The 17,335-nt window shown below is 44.7% G+C and overlaps 1 protein-coding gene across 2 annotated transcripts in view; it reads left to right on the forward strand.

Moving 5' to 3' along the window:
- The window catches only part of ITGA9 (integrin subunit alpha 9), a 354,014-nt gene that overhangs the window by 296,362 nt on the left and 40,317 nt on the right, over window positions 1-17,335 (forward strand). For both annotated transcript variants that reach the window (XM_049099727.1, XM_025461318.2), the window contains exons 24-26: window positions 1,882-2,007; window positions 3,866-3,985; window positions 7,533-7,634. In XM_049099727.1, the coding sequence (XP_048955684.1) occupies window positions 1,882-2,007; window positions 3,866-3,985; window positions 7,533-7,634 (348 nt within the window). The remainder of the gene's footprint in view (window positions 1-1,881; window positions 2,008-3,865; window positions 3,986-7,532; window positions 7,635-17,335) is intronic.

Consider the following 17,335-nt stretch of genomic DNA (forward strand, 5'->3'; position numbering starts at 1 on the left):
TTTGACACACTTGCACCCCAGGAATAATCCCTAAGTTTATGTTAAATCTCATTTCTGCCTTCCCATTAATTCCCTCTCATGACCTCTAAAAGCAGCCAAAACTGTTTGAGAACATTTCAGACTGACATGTCTTCCCAGATTTTATGATTCCAATAAAGTAATTGAGACAATCCCAAATTATGAGATATTCTTAAAGAATAATAAATCCTAAACTATGAGAGATTGGTGAAGGCTACACTCTCTTTTCTAATAATCAGTTTGAGGAAATAGATTTTCATCTTATTTGTTTTTAGGCATATATAGTAGATCCTGCCATATGTGTTTAGACCAAAGATAAAACTGAGATTAATGCAGCAAATTTGGGAGTCTTATTTTATAGTTCATCATGACAAGACTAGCACTGTTGGCCTAAGTTAGAAGTTTATGTAAAAATTTTAAGTTTTGCTCCCTACCATGAGTGGGAAGCTGAAACATTCTTATATAAATTCAAACACACTATGTTTTCCTCAAGGGTATTAAAAATAATAATCAACTGTTTGATTTAAACAGACAATTCTGGTTAGAAATGGGATTATAAACACAATCCTAAATTATAAATTACTAATTATGACTCTTACCACTTGACCTTAAGTTCTATCTGATCCTTGGCCACAACCAGTGTGGTGTGATGATCTAGGTAAAGAAGTCTTGAGGTTTTATCAACATTTCCTCAGTATAGGCATCAAAAATAGTGTTGTTCTTAAAGAAACCACCATGGAAGACCATACACTGTTGTTTCAATGTGTTTTGTTTTTAATGTTGCTGTTGCTCAGCACTCTTGCTACTGCCATCAGAAGCAAGATCAGATAACTCACCAAGAGCTCAGGGGCATATAAGCTCCCGTATGGCTCAGTGTGGTGGCTGCCCAACCTTTTTTTTTTTTTTTTTTTTTTTAAGTAGAACCCTCATTTTAAGTGACATTATATGTGGTTGCTGCTCTAGTTAGAGCAGAGAATGGGGCCCAGAGAAGTCCTGCTAGATGCCTCTTCTCTCTAGGAAGATGACTATGGGGTTTTACAGCACCCTAGGAGTTCCATGGAACACAGTTTGAAAACCTCTGGCAGTGGACCATGCACGAAGACTTGGGCTCAGAAGACCTGGCTTCAAAACCTGGGTTCTGAACTCTGTGATTGTTGGCAAATGACTTAACCTGAATCTCATTTTCCTCATCTGGACAAAGCATGAAAGCTTATCTCAGAGAGTAGCTACAAGGAGGCTTATAAATGTGCTTTAGAAACCGTAAAGTATAAGGTTGGTTTGTTCCTTAAGTCTCTCTGTCTCCTGAGTGAAGTAAGTCAATCAGAGAAGGACAAACATTATATGGTCTCATTCATTTGGGGAATATAAAAAATAGTAAAAGGGAATAAAGGGGAAAGGAGAAAAAATAAGTGGGAAATATCAGAAAGGGAGACAGAACATGAAAGACTGCTAACTCTGGGAAACGAACTAGGGGTGGTGGAAGAGGAGGAGGGTGGGGGTGGGGGTGACTGGGTGACGGGCACTGAGGTGGGCATTTGATGGGATGAGCACTGGGTGTTATTCTTTATGTTGGCAAATTGAACTCCAATAAATAAAATTTATAAAAAAAAAAAGTCTCGCTATCTCCTAGTCACACCCCATTTGCATGTTATATGCCATCTCATCTTGATTATTTAAGGACTTAGGATTGTTTGGCCTGGTTGATTCTACTACCCTGCCCTTCAGCTTTGCAGCCATATTGTCCACTGGACAATGGATGAGGGGGAAGAGATGACTTTGCTATCACCCCTGCAAGAAGGGATTACAAGCTTATGATTTCATTCTTGGGTCAGACCGCTCTGATCTATTTCTTTTCACTTTCAGGTGGGCCAAGAGAAGGGAAACTGTTCTTTCCAGAAAAACCCAACCCCCTGCATCATCCCTCAGGAGCAAGAAAATATCTTCCATACAATATTTGCCTTTTTCACAAAGTCTGGAAGAAAAGTCTTGGTAAGAATTTGCTTACTAGTTGGGTTAACATGGGTGGTCCTCACCAGGAAGGCAAGTCTGAGATGAGAGGCCAGTTTTCTATTTGGCATTTATTATTTCCCAAATCTGGTTTTCATCAATTGGCGTATAAAGTCACAAGGACTGTGGTCAACTCCTATTTTTCAGCCTGAGGTTTCAATCAAAGTGTTAAATTTACATTCCAAATTCCATCGCCTGGCAAAAGGAAAACCTTTGCAACCCACCAAACACAAAGTAAAACATTTTTCCAACAAATATGAGTCTAATCAAGAGTGATGGTTCTCCTACAAGCATTTCGGAAAACTCTTGGGTAGGATCCACTAAACTAAACATCTCTCTATCCTGTGACCCAGCAGTTCCACTCCCAGGTATATCCCCAAGAGAAATGAGTATTTCTATCCCCCAAAAGACATGGATAAGAACATTTATAGCAATCTTCTTATAGCTAAAAGCTAGGAAAATTCCAGATCCCCATCAACAGGAGAATGGGTAGACCATTGTTGCATAGCCGCACAGGGGAATATTACAGAGTAATGAACAATACTACCACACAGAGCGACATGAATGAATCTCACAGACATAGTAACGCCTGAAAGAAGCTGGAGCCAAAGCACACGTATAAAATTTCACTTATATGACATTCAGATAACAAGCCTAGCAATGATGTTGGAGGTTGGGATAGTGGTTACTCTTGAAAGAATAGCAACAGGCAGGGGCATGAGGGAACCTGCTTAAGTACCAGAAATGTTCGACATCTTGATCTGGGTGTGACATGTAAAATATATCAAGATGGGCCATTAAGATTAATTCTGTCCACTATGTATAAGTTTTACCTCCATTGTTTTAAAGTGAGCGTATTGAAGATAGAATTGTATGTTTTCCCAAAGCCTCCTTTCCCCCATGTATTTGGTTACATCTCTTTAGCTCCTTATTTCAAGCTGGGCACATCTTGCTCACATTTTTTTTCTCTTTTTTTTCCTGACCAAAAAAAAAGTAGGACTGTTTGCCACTTGGAATATGGGGGTGGTTTTTTGGGTTTGAGGGTTTTTCTTCCCCCCCCCCCAGGTTTTTTGTTTTGTTTTGTGTTTTGTGGTTTTTTGTTTTTTGTTTTTTGTTTTTTTTACTTACCTAGTGCTGATGACACAACTACTTTTGAAAGCCCTTAGAATTGTTAGGCACAGTGATATCTAGTTGTTAGACAGGACTCTGTATCTGCTGACAGTCTTACCTTACCCTTGAAACATCATAAATCTATGTATATACATTCTGGATCCTACCTTAGAAAAGAGAAGAATTCCACTTTTGTAACTTTAATTTGGAATTTAGATTTCTATTGGTGACTCACGTGTTTTCCTGTCAAACGTGCTTTTCTTTACTCATATGTTTTCTTGAGTCCTATGACTTCTTAACCCTCTTATTTGCTCTACCTGAAAAAGGAACATGAAAGTATAATTGCCACTGCACAGGCAAAAGTTACATAATATAAGGAAATACATATTGTGTTCAGAACTCTAAGGAAAATAATTTCGGAATATGTAAATGTGTTTATTTTTAAGAATGATTATTTCTCCTTGTGAAATCCAATTTTTTGATAGGGTAAACCAGGCTTTTTCCCATTTGCTTGACTTGAAAGTATGTTCTGGTGCCTGCTGGGCAGGAAATCCCTCTGTTGCCCTCTGGTGGCAGGAAGGAATGATGATTGCATCTAACTGTGGAATTCCTGGGAATGCCTGCTATTGTAGTGACCAGAATAGAACCTCATGGACCACTCTGCTCCATAAACTGTGCATTTGTCTTTGTTTTTAATAGCATTTGTAAGTTCTCTGATTTTTCTTCTCAGGACTGTGAAAAACCAGGAATTTCTTGCCTAACAATTCACTGTAACCTTAGTGCACTTGCTAAAGAAGAAAGTCGTACTATAGACATTTACATGCTGCTGAACACAGAAATATTGAAGAAGGTAAATCCGGGGCACCTGGGTGGCTCAGTTGGTTAAGCATCTGCCTTCAGCTCAGGTCATGATCCCAGGGTCCTAGGATTGAGCCATATAAAGAGCTCCCAGCTTAGCAGGGAGCCTGCTTCTTCCTCTCCCTCTGCCTGCCTCTCCCCTGCTTGTGTGTGCTCCCTCACTCTCTCGATCTGTCTTTCTCTGTCAAATAAATAAATAAAATATTTTTTAAAAATTAAACATAAATTAAAAGTAGGTGATTCCTGAGGAATTTAAAAGCATTGAAGTGGGTTTTCTCAGAAACTCTGCCCCTTCTAAAACTTCTCTGGCAAATGCCATTGGTAATTCACTGCTGGAGGATGCTGAGGGTGGGAGATACAGATCCTTGCTGTTCCAAGTGTGGTCTGAGGACCAGCAGTATCTGCATCACTTGGGAACTTATTATAAATGTGGAATTAAAGAAAAGAAAAAAGAAATGCAGAATCTTGGGCTCTATGACTCAGACACAGCATCTTCAGTTTCATAAGCTCACCAGGTGTTTTGTTTGCACATTTAAGTTTCTCAGACTTTAGCTTGCATCCGAATCACCTGGAGACCTTATTAAAATGGAAATTCCTGGGAGGTGGAGTTTGAGATTCTGTATTTCTGACAAGCTCCCAAGTGATGCCAGTACCTCTGCTCTCCGGACCCAATTCTAAATCAGAGGTTGGCAAACATTTTCTGTAAAAGGCCAGTAGTAAATATTTCAGGCTTTACAGGCCATACAGTCTCTTGCCACAGCTCAGCTCTGCTATTGTAGTGTGAAAACAGCCATAGACCATGCTCAAATGACTGGGTATGGCTGTGTCCCAATAAAACTTTATTTACAAAAACAGGCAAAGGCCCAGCTTTGACCCATGGGTGGTTGTTTACCAGTCCTTTGTTTGGCCAACACCTACCTTCAGAGAAGTCCAACTTCTGAATTTCAGATGACTTTGTCATTCCTATTTTGAGTTTATCAAAAGTGCCTCATTTAAAAATACCTCAGTCAGTGAATTAGTGGTTCTTTAAAAATGTCATATGAATTCACTGATTTTTATTTTAACATAAGAGCTGCTGACTCTGAAAGGCCACATCCAACAAGATGCTTTAAAAATAATCACTTGTGAAGATAAAATATGCATGTTAGCCACAGAGATTCTATTTATTTTCCTCTGGAAAAACTAAATGTGTTCAGTATAAACCTGAATGAATATCTTTAGAAAAGTCTTTCCAACGTTAGTTTTTAAATTAGGCATGGCAGTGGCATGTGGACCTGAGAAATCTCAGGCAGAGGGGACACAGGATGCTTCGCCCACTGTCCATCTGTCGTTGGTGCAGCCCACACACACTCAGGGGAAGCTGTGCACAGTTCTCTCAGATTTCCTTTGCAGGGAAATTAGTTTGGACTGCTGTTCCCAAGGGCCATCCAGCCCAATCTGCACCCCAAGAGATGGCTGTGGGGTGTCATATGTAGGTGTTAGAGGATCACTCTCCCTGCAAGTGCCCTTTCTGCAGAAACCAGAAATTCCAGGTGCTGAGGAAAGCCTAAAATGAGGCTGACCTGGAACCAGATGGGGCATCAGTTGCTCCCGGCGCTTGACATGCAGAATGTCAGTGCCCCAAAGCCAGCCACGACCTCCCCTGGGGAGTGAGCACTGGCCGGCTCTGGGAGCCCTCTGGCCTCCCAAAGGTTATGGAGCTGCTCCAGCCTTGTGGTTTGCCTGTGTCTATGGTTGTGTTTATTTTCCTTTGACCTCAAGATCCAGCACCAGACAAGGGAATTTGAGGTCTTATTGTTTTGATCCTAACAAGTTTTCATTTGAAATGTAAGGTCTGCCTTTTTAAATTAACAGAGGCTTCAGATTTCTCTGAAAGTGTTCTTCTACAACCACCAGGGGCCTGTCCTGTGGCAGGCTGCTCATCTGCTCGGCCTTTGACTCTGACAGTTACCATTGTCATTACTGTTATTGTTGTATAAATATCCAAGATGATGATTATCCAAGCTTGCAAACACAGTATATCCTGACACATAAAGCCACAAATCTGCAAAACTGTTAAGTCAGGAAAAGACGATTTGCATACAAAATTATTTACTGCTTCATGAGAGCTCACTGGAGCAGTTTGAGTGACAAGCTTCCAAGAAGCGTTTAAATTTGGTTTTAGGGGCACCTGGATGGCTCATGGGTTAAGCATCTGCCTTTGGCTCAGGGCATGATCTGGGGTTCTGGGACCTAGTCCTGCATCGGGCTTCCCACAGGGATCCTGCTTCTCCCTCTGCCTGTGTCTCTGCCTCTCTCTCTTTGTGTCTCATGAATAAATACATAAAATCTTTTAAAAAAATAAAAGTAAGAATAAAATTGGTTTTATTGCTGTTTAAGAATAAGAACTAGTGCGTAAGTCCCAGGTAAAGTACACAAAGTAGCATCCCCATGTCATCCCAGGAAGGTTTCTGTGATTTCTTTGACAGAGATGAGTGGGGGGCTCCCTCAGAACGGTTTCCTATGAGAGTCCTCTGCTTTCACTTCTCGGGGGGGTAGGTTTTGGCAGAAGTGGGTGGAAGCTGGCATCTGATCTGTGCCTCCGTGTGCGACAGGCAGGCTGAGGAGATGTGGGTGGGTGAACTACGAGACACCTTCCTGACAGAGCTCCAGCTCCCCCCAGCAGGTGGGCTGCGGAACACTCCAGTAGCCTGCACTCTGTTTCCACGCCTGAAGCCAGGCTGCTCCTCCACTGCGGTCAGTATAGCACCATCTGTACCACTGGCTCAAGGTCGTGACCCTTTCCGGAGCCAGAGTTTTGCCCTTTTTCTAAATTCCTCCTGCATCCCTGCCTGGGAACCATTTTCTCATTATCTGGATCTGAACCCCCACCAAGGCCTGCGACAGCATCTGGCTAGTGGACTCTTCCTGAGTCTTAGACACGCCCACGCCCACCCCAGACCCCTTGCTTCTCAGGCCACAGCCTGATTTAAAAACCAGATGTTTCCCTTTCTCCTTCCCTCTACCCGGTACCCTCTCCCCATGTGAAATGGATTTGACCCCCAGACAAATGGATTTTTACCCCCTCCTGTAAGGGTAAAGAAAGAGTTAAAAGTAACTCATGTAAAGGGTTTGAGGGTTGTGGTCAGAGAAGGAAGATGCTTGAGAAATAGAAATCAGATGCCTTCTATGGAATGCCAGGCCCGGATTTGTTGTACACAATTAAACAGCTTTATTTATTTTCTACTCTTTGTGAATATGTCAGTATCAATATCCAAATATCTGGCTCTTACCACTTGGAAACCACGGCACACAAGCTTGCATGTATTGATGATTGGCAAAACTTCCATTTTTAAGCACCCACCATGGCATGAAAGAATTCTCAACAGAGACTGTAAAATTCTGCTTATGTAGGTACCTGGGATGGGAAGGTATCTGGTTCAGTGATAACATTTTTGTCCGTCTCCCATGGAATCTTAGAATTTCAGTTTTGCCCGGTACCTTAAGGCCTAACCACTATCGCTAAAAAAAAAGTCTGAGTTGTATTGTTTCCTCCACAGGACAGTTCATCTGTCATCCAGTTTATGACCCGCGCCAAGGTCAAGGTGGACCCTGCCCTGAGGGTGGTGGAGATAGCCAACGGGAACCCAGAAGAGATGACGGTGAGTCAGCCACCCCTAGAACAGCACTCCTTAGAGGGTGGGGAAATCTGGGTGGCTTGGTGCTAGAATTTGAGGGTAAAGATGGTGTCTCTGAGCCAAGATTTGTGGTAGACCCAAGACCATGCCTGCCTTGGCTTCCAGGCCCACATGGAGAATTTCTGCCGTCTGCTCTTGTGATAGCATTGCTCTTTACTGTGCCATCATTATGTGAAAGCTCCCTGCTATGACCAGCCAAAGGAAAAATAGTCTGGAAGTACCCTTGACAGGGCTTGAATTTCCATTCAGAAAGCCAAGACTATTTTTATCTTTTTCAGACCTTTCCCTGAAATCTCATCTGTGCCACCCCCATAACATTGCTTCATGGATAAACACTGGATGTTTTAAAAACAAGTTGTTTAAATAACTTTAAAGAGGTCACATCCAAATTTCCAAGGCCTAGAACCTTCTTTCATTCTCTAACCCCTTGTCCTCCATAGAGTACAGTTGGGATGCAAGCCTCAGAGACATAGGAGGGCACAGCAGCAAGGAAGCTTGGACGTCGGGGTTTGAGAGAGACCGGAGGGGAAGTGTGGCCTTGGGATTGTGCTGCCCTTTACTGGCTTTCGGGGATGGGCAGGGAGGCACATCCCTGACACCCACACTCAGATCCTAGGCAGATAGAAAGGGGAAACAGCAACCTGTGAACTGGTTTTGCCACTGAGCTAGGCAATGACATTACTTTTTTGTGCTCCTTCCCTGGAATTCACCTTCTCTCGGGGACTCTTGGAAGCATCCATGTTGCTGTGATAAATTTACATATGTGATAAATTCATAGAGATTATGTATCTATAAAGAAAAGGTTGCTAACTAACTCTGAGAAATGAACAAGGGGTAGTGGAAGGGGAAGTGGCCGGGGGGTTGGGGTGATTGGGTGATGGGCAATGAGGGGGGCACTTGGCGGGAGGAGCACTGAGTGTTGTGCTGTATGTTGGCAAATTGAACTCCAATTTAAAAAATTTAAAAAAAGAAAAGGTTGTTAACTTATTTCCCATCAACAATGGAAACACCATGCATCTGAAGGTTAGGATGGGGATCAGACCAGAGCCCACTCTTATAAGACCCTAAACAGTAAGCCTCTGGGACCACCTCGAAACCTCAGGCCTGCTCCTGTGTGCAGCGAACAAGAGACGAGAGCGTTGGCTGGTACAGAATGAAAGTGGATCTGTGAAGCTCCGGAGATGGGATGTTTGAGCTGCCCCAGGGCTTGGAAAGGGCCATCCATCAGATGCGGAGCTTGACTCCTCTATTCATACCAAGGAATTGACCAGGTGCTAATTTTAATAACGGAAACCAAATGGGATGAGAAGGAAAGGCGTTGGCATCTCTCACCTTTGAGGAGGAGTTTTTCTGGCAGTTGGATATTTGGAGCTGGCTTTTGCCTCTCCCTCCCTGCCTTTTGGCCATTGCACTGCTAATTCAGACTCTCGCCTGAGAAGTGAAGGAGATCGTAATTCATCACTCATTGTCATAGCTCTGGTTAAAGAGTTTTCTAGAATGCAATCCATGCCCAACATGAGAGGTTTGGAATATTTGGGTAGACCACAGTGTTCCCAGTTAAGAGCAAATGGATGTAATTTAGCAGGTTTTCTACAGGTGGAATCCCTTGTGTAGATGAAAAAAAAAATCGGCACATTGCCTTCGATGACAACACTGAACTGTGGGATCCAGGAAGACATTGCTTAATGTCCCATTGTTGGCTTCTGAGTCATCTGTACGCCCCCAAAATACCACTTCCATTAATTACTGTTCCGTTTTGAGCACTATGGTGATATTTTCATTATCAAGAGTTCTTTGGAAGAAGCTCTCATTTCAACTGATTTTTCTTTAGTACTCAGCCATCAGAATCCTACAATGTCCCACTCTCCCTCCTTTCCAGGACTTTGCCTTTTCAATCCATGAGCTAAGATGAAGTCCTACAATCTGTTCTCAACTTTCCTGGCAGGAAAAAAGAAATCTTTTCTGAGTAGGAAGGTTTACTTTTTTAGAACAAACACGTTCTTCCCTGCATGAGTCTTCTGAATGCCTGGCTCTCTGTCAACTGTCTTTTTGAGGGGAAATTTCCATGGAGGGTAGCCACCAGATTTAAACCAAGCAAAATTTCACAAGATTTTAGATTAGGTACCAAATTTTGATGGCCTTGGAATGAATAGGAAGTGTACCTGTAGCTGGTATGAACAGGGTATGGGCAAGAAGAGAAATCTGATTTGTAACTACATGAGGTAGGTGTACACAATGGTAAATGTCATCGACAGGGACATGAAATGATTTTCCTGTGACCTTGTGGATCTTTTCTTTTTATGCTCTGGTCTGAGTGGTGCTTTACAAAGCATTTGGATGAATACGTAGAAATATGTAATAGATTCTTGAAGCATTTGCCCTGATTATTGATAAATAGACGTGGGAGTACTTTCCAGGTCATGTGTTAGCATTTGTCCAAGACCAACCACACCAAGCTTATCTGTGTGCAGATCCAAACCTGAGAGTTCCAGGTGAGACCAGTGAGGTGGCATTCCATACTGGTTTCCAGGTGCCAAGAGTATGCTGCATCTCGTATTCTTATTCCACCCAGCCCTTCTTACTTTTCAGGGAGAGTTGCCAACAACTAAAGCTAAAAACTCCCACAGGGCAAACCAAAAATCTGGAGAATGGGCTTTGCGACTGCAAGCCACCGCCCCCAACTCCCTTCCCAAGCTGGGTGAGAAGCCTCTATGAATTACATAGCAGACCTATTTCCTTGATATTTTCAAATAGCAGAAAATATGATACACACATAAATCTGTAGACAAATAAGTCATTGCCATGTGGACTGTGTACCAGGCTGAGATCTTAGGAGCAAGTAGGAGGGACTGGCTCTGTCTCTCTTCTGCAGAATCACAGTAGGTTCAGAGGCTATTGTGGCTCCCAGAATTGCCAAGAAGGCTGGAGAACCAGACTAGTGATAGGAGAGGAATTAAGAAACCCAAGGAGCCAGGACCACAGGCTCAGTTAGGCCACAGGAAGAGCCTGGCGTGGTGCCCGGGACACAGATGTGCCTAGCTTCTCTCGGCCCCTTGCTCCAGAGTCAGGCAGGAGGCTTTCACTAGCTGAGGTTAGGTCCCTGTCACCAGGAGACCACATCCCAGGGAAAGCAGATCACCGACATTTCTGCCTCACCATTGCCCTGAGACTCACGCAGAGGAGGATTCCCCAGCACTAGGAGGGAGGTCATCACGGAACTGCTAAAAAGTGACAAGTGTCCCCTCCCCTGTGCTTCTCCAATCCTTGAGGCTCAATATTGGGCCAACTAACCATTCCCAAGCTCTTCTTAGGGCATCCCTCTGAGCCAGAGTCCTTGTTCAATCATTTAGACCATTCTTTTGGGCAAGCTGCAACCTTAGTGAGGGAATGTAAAAATATTTCTCCAAAGATGGTTAAGGAGTATTTGTGCGCTTTTGCTTTTTTATTTTTTTTAAGAAAGCGTGTGCTTGAATGAGTGCTGTTTCCTTGCTTATTTGACAGGGCAAATGTTTGGGGCCCTTCTCCGTCTGCCATGGTGCATGGGAACCATATGTCCGCATTGGCATTCACCTCCCTCGCGCAGCTCACTGCCACCAGCATCCCTTCTGCAGATGGGAAGATAGGTCAGATTTCTAACAAGTGCCCGAAGATTCCCTTTTGCCTCCCACCCCGGGTTAGAGCCACTAGTCTCTTGCTCTACTGAACACAGGGCCTCTGATACTTGGGAAGAAGAAATGATTTGCCCAAGATCTCATAGGGACTGAACCAAGAACAGTGCCCAGAACCTTTGAGTCCCAGCCTGGTGTTCCTCCCCCTTCTCCACTGCAGCCAGCCAGACCCTGGGGGAGGCACTGAGCCAAGGGGAGTGAAACAGCCTGGACAAATGCAAAGTATCCAGTATGGAAAGGAAATCATTGACCTGTTTTAAAGCATCTCTATTAAAAACCGCCCAGGTGGCCTTGGAGCCCAGCCAGGTCCTTCAGACTGGACCTGGTTGTCCTCACCCCAGTAGGGGCTTTCTCCTCTCATCCCTAATCAGACCCCACAATGAAGCCATGGGATCACAGCCATACTTTCACTCCTAAAGAAATCTGCCCTCTCAAACACTAATGGATCAGGACAGCAAGTTGCAGGTTCATTTTCTCTGAAGTCATTTCAGTTCAATTCCCAGGCTTGGCCCTTTTGAGAAGTCAGACCTCTGAATACAGAGCACTGCATCTCCCCTTGGGAGTCAGGAAAGCCCAGATTCAAATCCATCTCCCTCACATCCTAGTTGTGTGACTTTGGGTGGCAGGTATGCTCTGTGAGCCTCAGTTTCCCCACCCATACTATGAGAAAGCTTCTACTTGCTAGAGATTTCTGCCTTTGTTCTGTACCCTACCACAGCCTCCCAACCAAAGATGCAAGCCAGGGCATCTCAACCAGAGAGGCATCACTTAACATGGTAAACAGAGATTACTCCAAAAGATGCCTCTTAGCGTCCTTTTGTTGTACTGCTTCTTGGTGTGAGCTTTACAGTTGTTACAGTCACCAAGTGGATTATGACATGTGCTTTACACTTATGTGGCCAGTTACAGTTAAAATTACATTCTACATGGCAAGAAAGTTTTCCCCCCTTGAACAGCAAGTTACGTTGCAGATGAGGGTCATTAGAAGGTCACCACCATCCCCATCATATACCATCATCCAAAGGTGGTCCTCCCTCTCACCCACCACCCCCAACAAGTGAGAATTCAGTTATTAACTATAAGGAATTAAGTAATATCTCAGCATTTGCCAGAAGAGGAGTCCTACTTCTTAACAGGTACCAGTTGCTTATTTATTTGATGAATACTTACTGGGGGCTTGCTAAGAGCCAGGTGCTGTACTAGGCAGTAGAAATTCAATGGGAAACAAAATAAACATGGTCCCTGTACTCCCAGAGATGACTGAGAGGACAACAGATGGTAATCAGGGAAGCAAAAAAGGATTTCATTTCAAATTGAGGTTAGTTCTATGGGAGTAACCTGCTCTCTGTTAAGGGGGTCAAAGAATCTTTCTCTGAGGAAGTTGAGATATAGAAAATGAGAAGGAATTAGCTTGCCAAGAATGGAAAGAGGTGCCCCAGCTTGAGGGAAGAGCTGCTTGAAGGTCCAAACAGCCCACTATGTTCACTGTTCAAAGACCAGTGTGTCAAGACCCCCAGGGAACAGTGAATATATCTGCAGGGGAACGCATAGGCAACTCCACGCCATGTAACGCCAGGGGGCAGTAGCAAAAGGAAGCCTCTGAGAGCTTCTGTTTGAAGTAGGGAATGGCATGATCCAATACACAATTGACCCTTGAACAACACAGAGTCACAATGACCCCTCTGGCAGCCAAAAATTCACATATAACTTTTGTCTCTCCAAAAAACGTAAGGACTAATGGCCTACTATTGACTGGAAGCCTTACTGATAACATGAACAGTCAATTAACACATATGTGGTTATGTTATCTGTATTACATACTATATATTCACAAATAAAGTAAGCTAGAGAAAAGAAAATGTCATTAAGAAAACCATAAGGTAGGGATGCCTGGGTGACTCAACGGTTGCGCGTCTGCCTTCAGCCCAGGGCGTGATCCCGGAGTTCCGGGATCGAATCCCACATCAGGGTCCTTGCAGGGAGCCTGCCTCTCCCTCTGCCTGTGTCTCTGCCTCTCTCTGTCTCTCTCATGAATAAATAAATAAAATCTTAAAAAAAAGAAAGAAAAAGAAAACCGTAAGGTAGAGAAAATACATCTATAGTACTGTACTGTATTTATTGAAAAAAAATCCGCATAGAAGCGGACCTGCACAGGTCAAACCAACTCTTGCAACTCTTGTGATGTAAGAGTCAACTGTATATTTAAAAATCACAGGCTGCCATGTGGTTAGTGGATTGAAAGAAGGAAAGGTGAAAATAAGGTTAGTTAGAAGCTTGTGACAGTTCCCTGGCAAGAGATGATGGTGGCAGAGGAGATGGAAATGGACATGTAGATTTATGTCAGTAAAGATGTTGCAGTTTGTGCTGGCCACATGTAGGGAATGCCTGACCAAAAGAGTTGGGAGGGATCAAGTGACATCTTGATACAAAGCCCCTTGCCTGGAGCATCCATGTGGGCATTCACTTAATAGTGGCTCTCATGGCATAAAGAGATGACCAAGGACAGGATGAACCACATGAAGAATAAGCCTCTCCCTCCCCCAAAACGTCCAGGGTCTCAGCCAGCTTATTCTAAATCAGTGATCTCTGGTTACCATCATGATCATCATCACTGCTGTTATTTTTTAAAACAATGGAACCCACTCCTAAATTGAAACATGGTTTGGTTGAATCAGAGCTGAGGTACCCCAAATTCCCCCAGTTTTTTACCTCCCATTTCCGTTGGTGGCCTCAGTACTCCCTCATTGAACCCCTGGTCTTTAGAGAATTCTGCTGTGAAAGGTGGTATTTAATCCCTGTGGTGTGCCTGGCGTTTGATGTGATAAGCTCTGGTGACCTTCTGAGCCAGGTATCATGACTCTCGTTTCCTGTTGGGGAAACTGAGGCTCTGGAAAGACCTTCCAACCTGAGGTGCCACAGCGTGTCGGTCGAAGAGCCAGGACTGGCTGCTGGGTGCGCCTGTTTGCAAGTCCTGAGTCTTCCTTAATACCGTGCTCCTCTGCCCCATTCTGGCCCATGGCCTTGTGCCCACACACAAAGGGAACACCATTCTGAGCAGGTGGTAGGTATCACAGTCATGGGTGGTAAGCAGCTGGCCCTTGGTCTTCAGAGCGACCCGTGGCTCCGGTAGCCTGGGAAGCACATTGTGTGCAGACTAAAGGGTCTGTTGATTCTGAAGCTCTTCCTGTTGTGGCCTGGGCCCTCACCAGATGCACAGCTTCTCATCAAGATAGCTGGAGATAAATGAGCTGTCCTCCCCTCCTCCCTTTATTTTTTTAAAATTTTTTTAAAGATTTATTTATTTATTTATTCATGATAGACACAGAAATTGAGAGAGAGGCAAAGACACAGGAGGAGGGAGAAGCAGGCTCAATGCCAGGAGCCCGACGTGGGACTCGATCCCGGGACTCCAGGATCACGCCCCGGGCCAAAGGCAGGCGCTAAACTGCTGAGCCACCCAGGGATCCCTTTTTTTTTTTTTTTTTTTTTTAAATTTTTCCCCCCTCCTCCCTTTAAAGAGCGGTGGTGAGGATTATGGGCAGTAGTGGATATAAACTCCTCAACGAAATGTCAGGAACTCAGTAAGTCCCCAACAAATGTGACCCGTTATTAACAACAAAGGAATTAGCACCAGCCCAGCTCATTCCTCTGCGTGTGCTAATGGGGCAAGGCTTCTCTGAAACCCAGCGCCTGGCAGCCACGGTGTGCTTGGCATGTCTGTCTGTCACAGCATAGACGGACAGTATCAATCTTGCCAAACGTGCAGTGTGTTTTCTGGTCATTGATGTTGTCTCCATAAGTGTCCCTGCTCCCCTGAGCTGGTGTGCTCCCCGAAGACTGTGTTCTGAGAGCAGTTTAAGGCTTGGCTCTGTGGGGAGCACTTCTTCCAGCCCTCACAGCCCTTTCTCTGTCCTCCCTCCCACACACCCTCACTGGCTATTAGATGTAATCAGAAGCAGGTGGAAATGTCATTTCATTGTCCCAGATGTTCCTCCCTTTCTACTTTTTATTGTACTCAAATTCCTTTTCTGTGAGACGTGTGTGATGTTGACAGCAGACAGCCTCTTGCCATTGTAACTGACCTTCCGCCGACTGGGTCTGAGGTCGAAGCTCCCTTTGGGTAGGGCTGACTGCAGGTCCCTTCATCCCCGGCAGCCGTTGTCCAGCAGAGTCCTGGACCGGGGGCACCCTGTTGTAGTCATGTCCTCAGGCCTTACACAGACACCTGAGCATTGCCAGCTATGACATTAGGCATATTTGCAGTGGTGGGATTGTAAAAGTTTCCAGAAACACAGAAGTGAATTGAGCTCTCTGGTTCTGGTTTGCCAGCTGCCTCAGACTGGAAGTTGGCTCCCGGTGGTCCCCTGACACTAGCCTGCCAACCTCAAGTACATGAAACTTTACAGCAGCAGGCAGGATGCCCGGTATCGGGGCCGGCTGTGTCCCCAGCCTCACGTCTGTCCTCCTCAGAACCTCTGTTGAGACAAATCCTCAACTCCTCCTTCTCTTATGTATTCTTAATTAACATCCGGCACCTAAGCCCTCCAGCTTAAGTCCATGGCCATGCCATCATCCATCCCTTCACTGCTCAGAACTTCTGTCTCCCCATCTCTTGGCCTCCTATCAACCTCCACCATGAGACTCCTCCTCATCCTCAATCTCTTTCCCTTTCTCCTCACCTCCTTTCATACCTGAAAAGCACCATATACCTCCCCAGCACCATTTCCCCTGCAGCCCTGCTACCCAGGTTTATTCCGTGAACCCACACACGCCCCACCACGTGAAGCTCTTCCTCCTAATCTACAGTCCTTTCTCAGCTAAGTGCTCCAGGCATACTGCGAACCATGTCCCTCCCCTGGTCAAAACCCTGCATTGGAATCCCATTCCTCTTAAGATAAAGCAGATGATTCTTAACACAGCCTCCAGCCCTTCCTATCTGTCCAGCTTCATCCTGAACATCTTCCTTTGGCTTCTTGTTCATTCTGTTTGCTCCAACCCCACTGTCTGCTGGCCCTGTATCACCCCTACCAAGCATATTCCTGCCATAGGGGTTTTGCACATGCTGCTCCTTCTTAGAATGCTGTTCCCTCCCTTCCTTTTTGACTCGTCACTCTCAGCTCACGCAGTTCCTCTAGGAACTCTTTCTGACTGCCATGCCTATCTCAGAATCTTTCATAACCGTGAACCTCTCCTTTGGAGCACTTTACAAAATTATAATTTCACATTTATGGGTCTAATTGGTCAGTATTCTCTAAAAACTGGAAGCTTTGTGAGAGCCTGGACCACCTGCTTGATTCGTCACGGAACCCCCACAGTGCCTGGCACATAGCAGTTGCTATGTAAGCATTTGTTAGATGCATGGATGGATGGATGGATAGATGGATGGATGGACAGATGGATGGGATGGATGGACAGATGGTTGGGTGGACAGATGAGTGGGTGGGTGGGTAAGCAGATGGATGGATGGATGGCCAGAACTCCCTGCAAAGAAATAACATTTGCAACTCTATTTTTGAGGTAGAGAGAAGGGAAGCACACTCAGACGCTCAGAGACTCAAGCTTCAAACCCCAGATGTCTTGTTGCAGACTGAATCACATTCATGCTTCATCTCATATTATAGCCAAGAGGACATTGAATGTATTAATCTGTGCATTCATGAATCACATAATGAATCATGATCCTGGTTTAGGCGACAGGAGGACATGCATTCGAAACCGTGTTCTGTAAGAATTCACAGGGCACTGGAGTCCATCAGCAGGAAGATCCATCATTACCTGACAGAGTGAGAAGGACTTGGAGCCAGGACTGCCAAGTACTCAGCTATGGTTTTAAAACTGTTTTAAAACTGGCTCTGGGGTAGGGATAGGCAGACTTGGGAAGGGGGCCGAGCACGCTGGACTCTGGCTGCCTACCTTCTTTACGACCAGAGAACCTCCACTTTTTTCTGTTTCAGACATGGGGATAGCACAGTAGGTCTTCTCTGCTAAAAGAGGTTG

The sequence above is a fragment of the Canis lupus genome, chromosome 23, assembly GCF_003254725.2.
Source record: "Canis lupus dingo isolate Sandy chromosome 23, ASM325472v2, whole genome shotgun sequence".
NCBI classification, from domain to species: domain Eukaryota; kingdom Metazoa; phylum Chordata; class Mammalia; order Carnivora; family Canidae; genus Canis; species Canis lupus.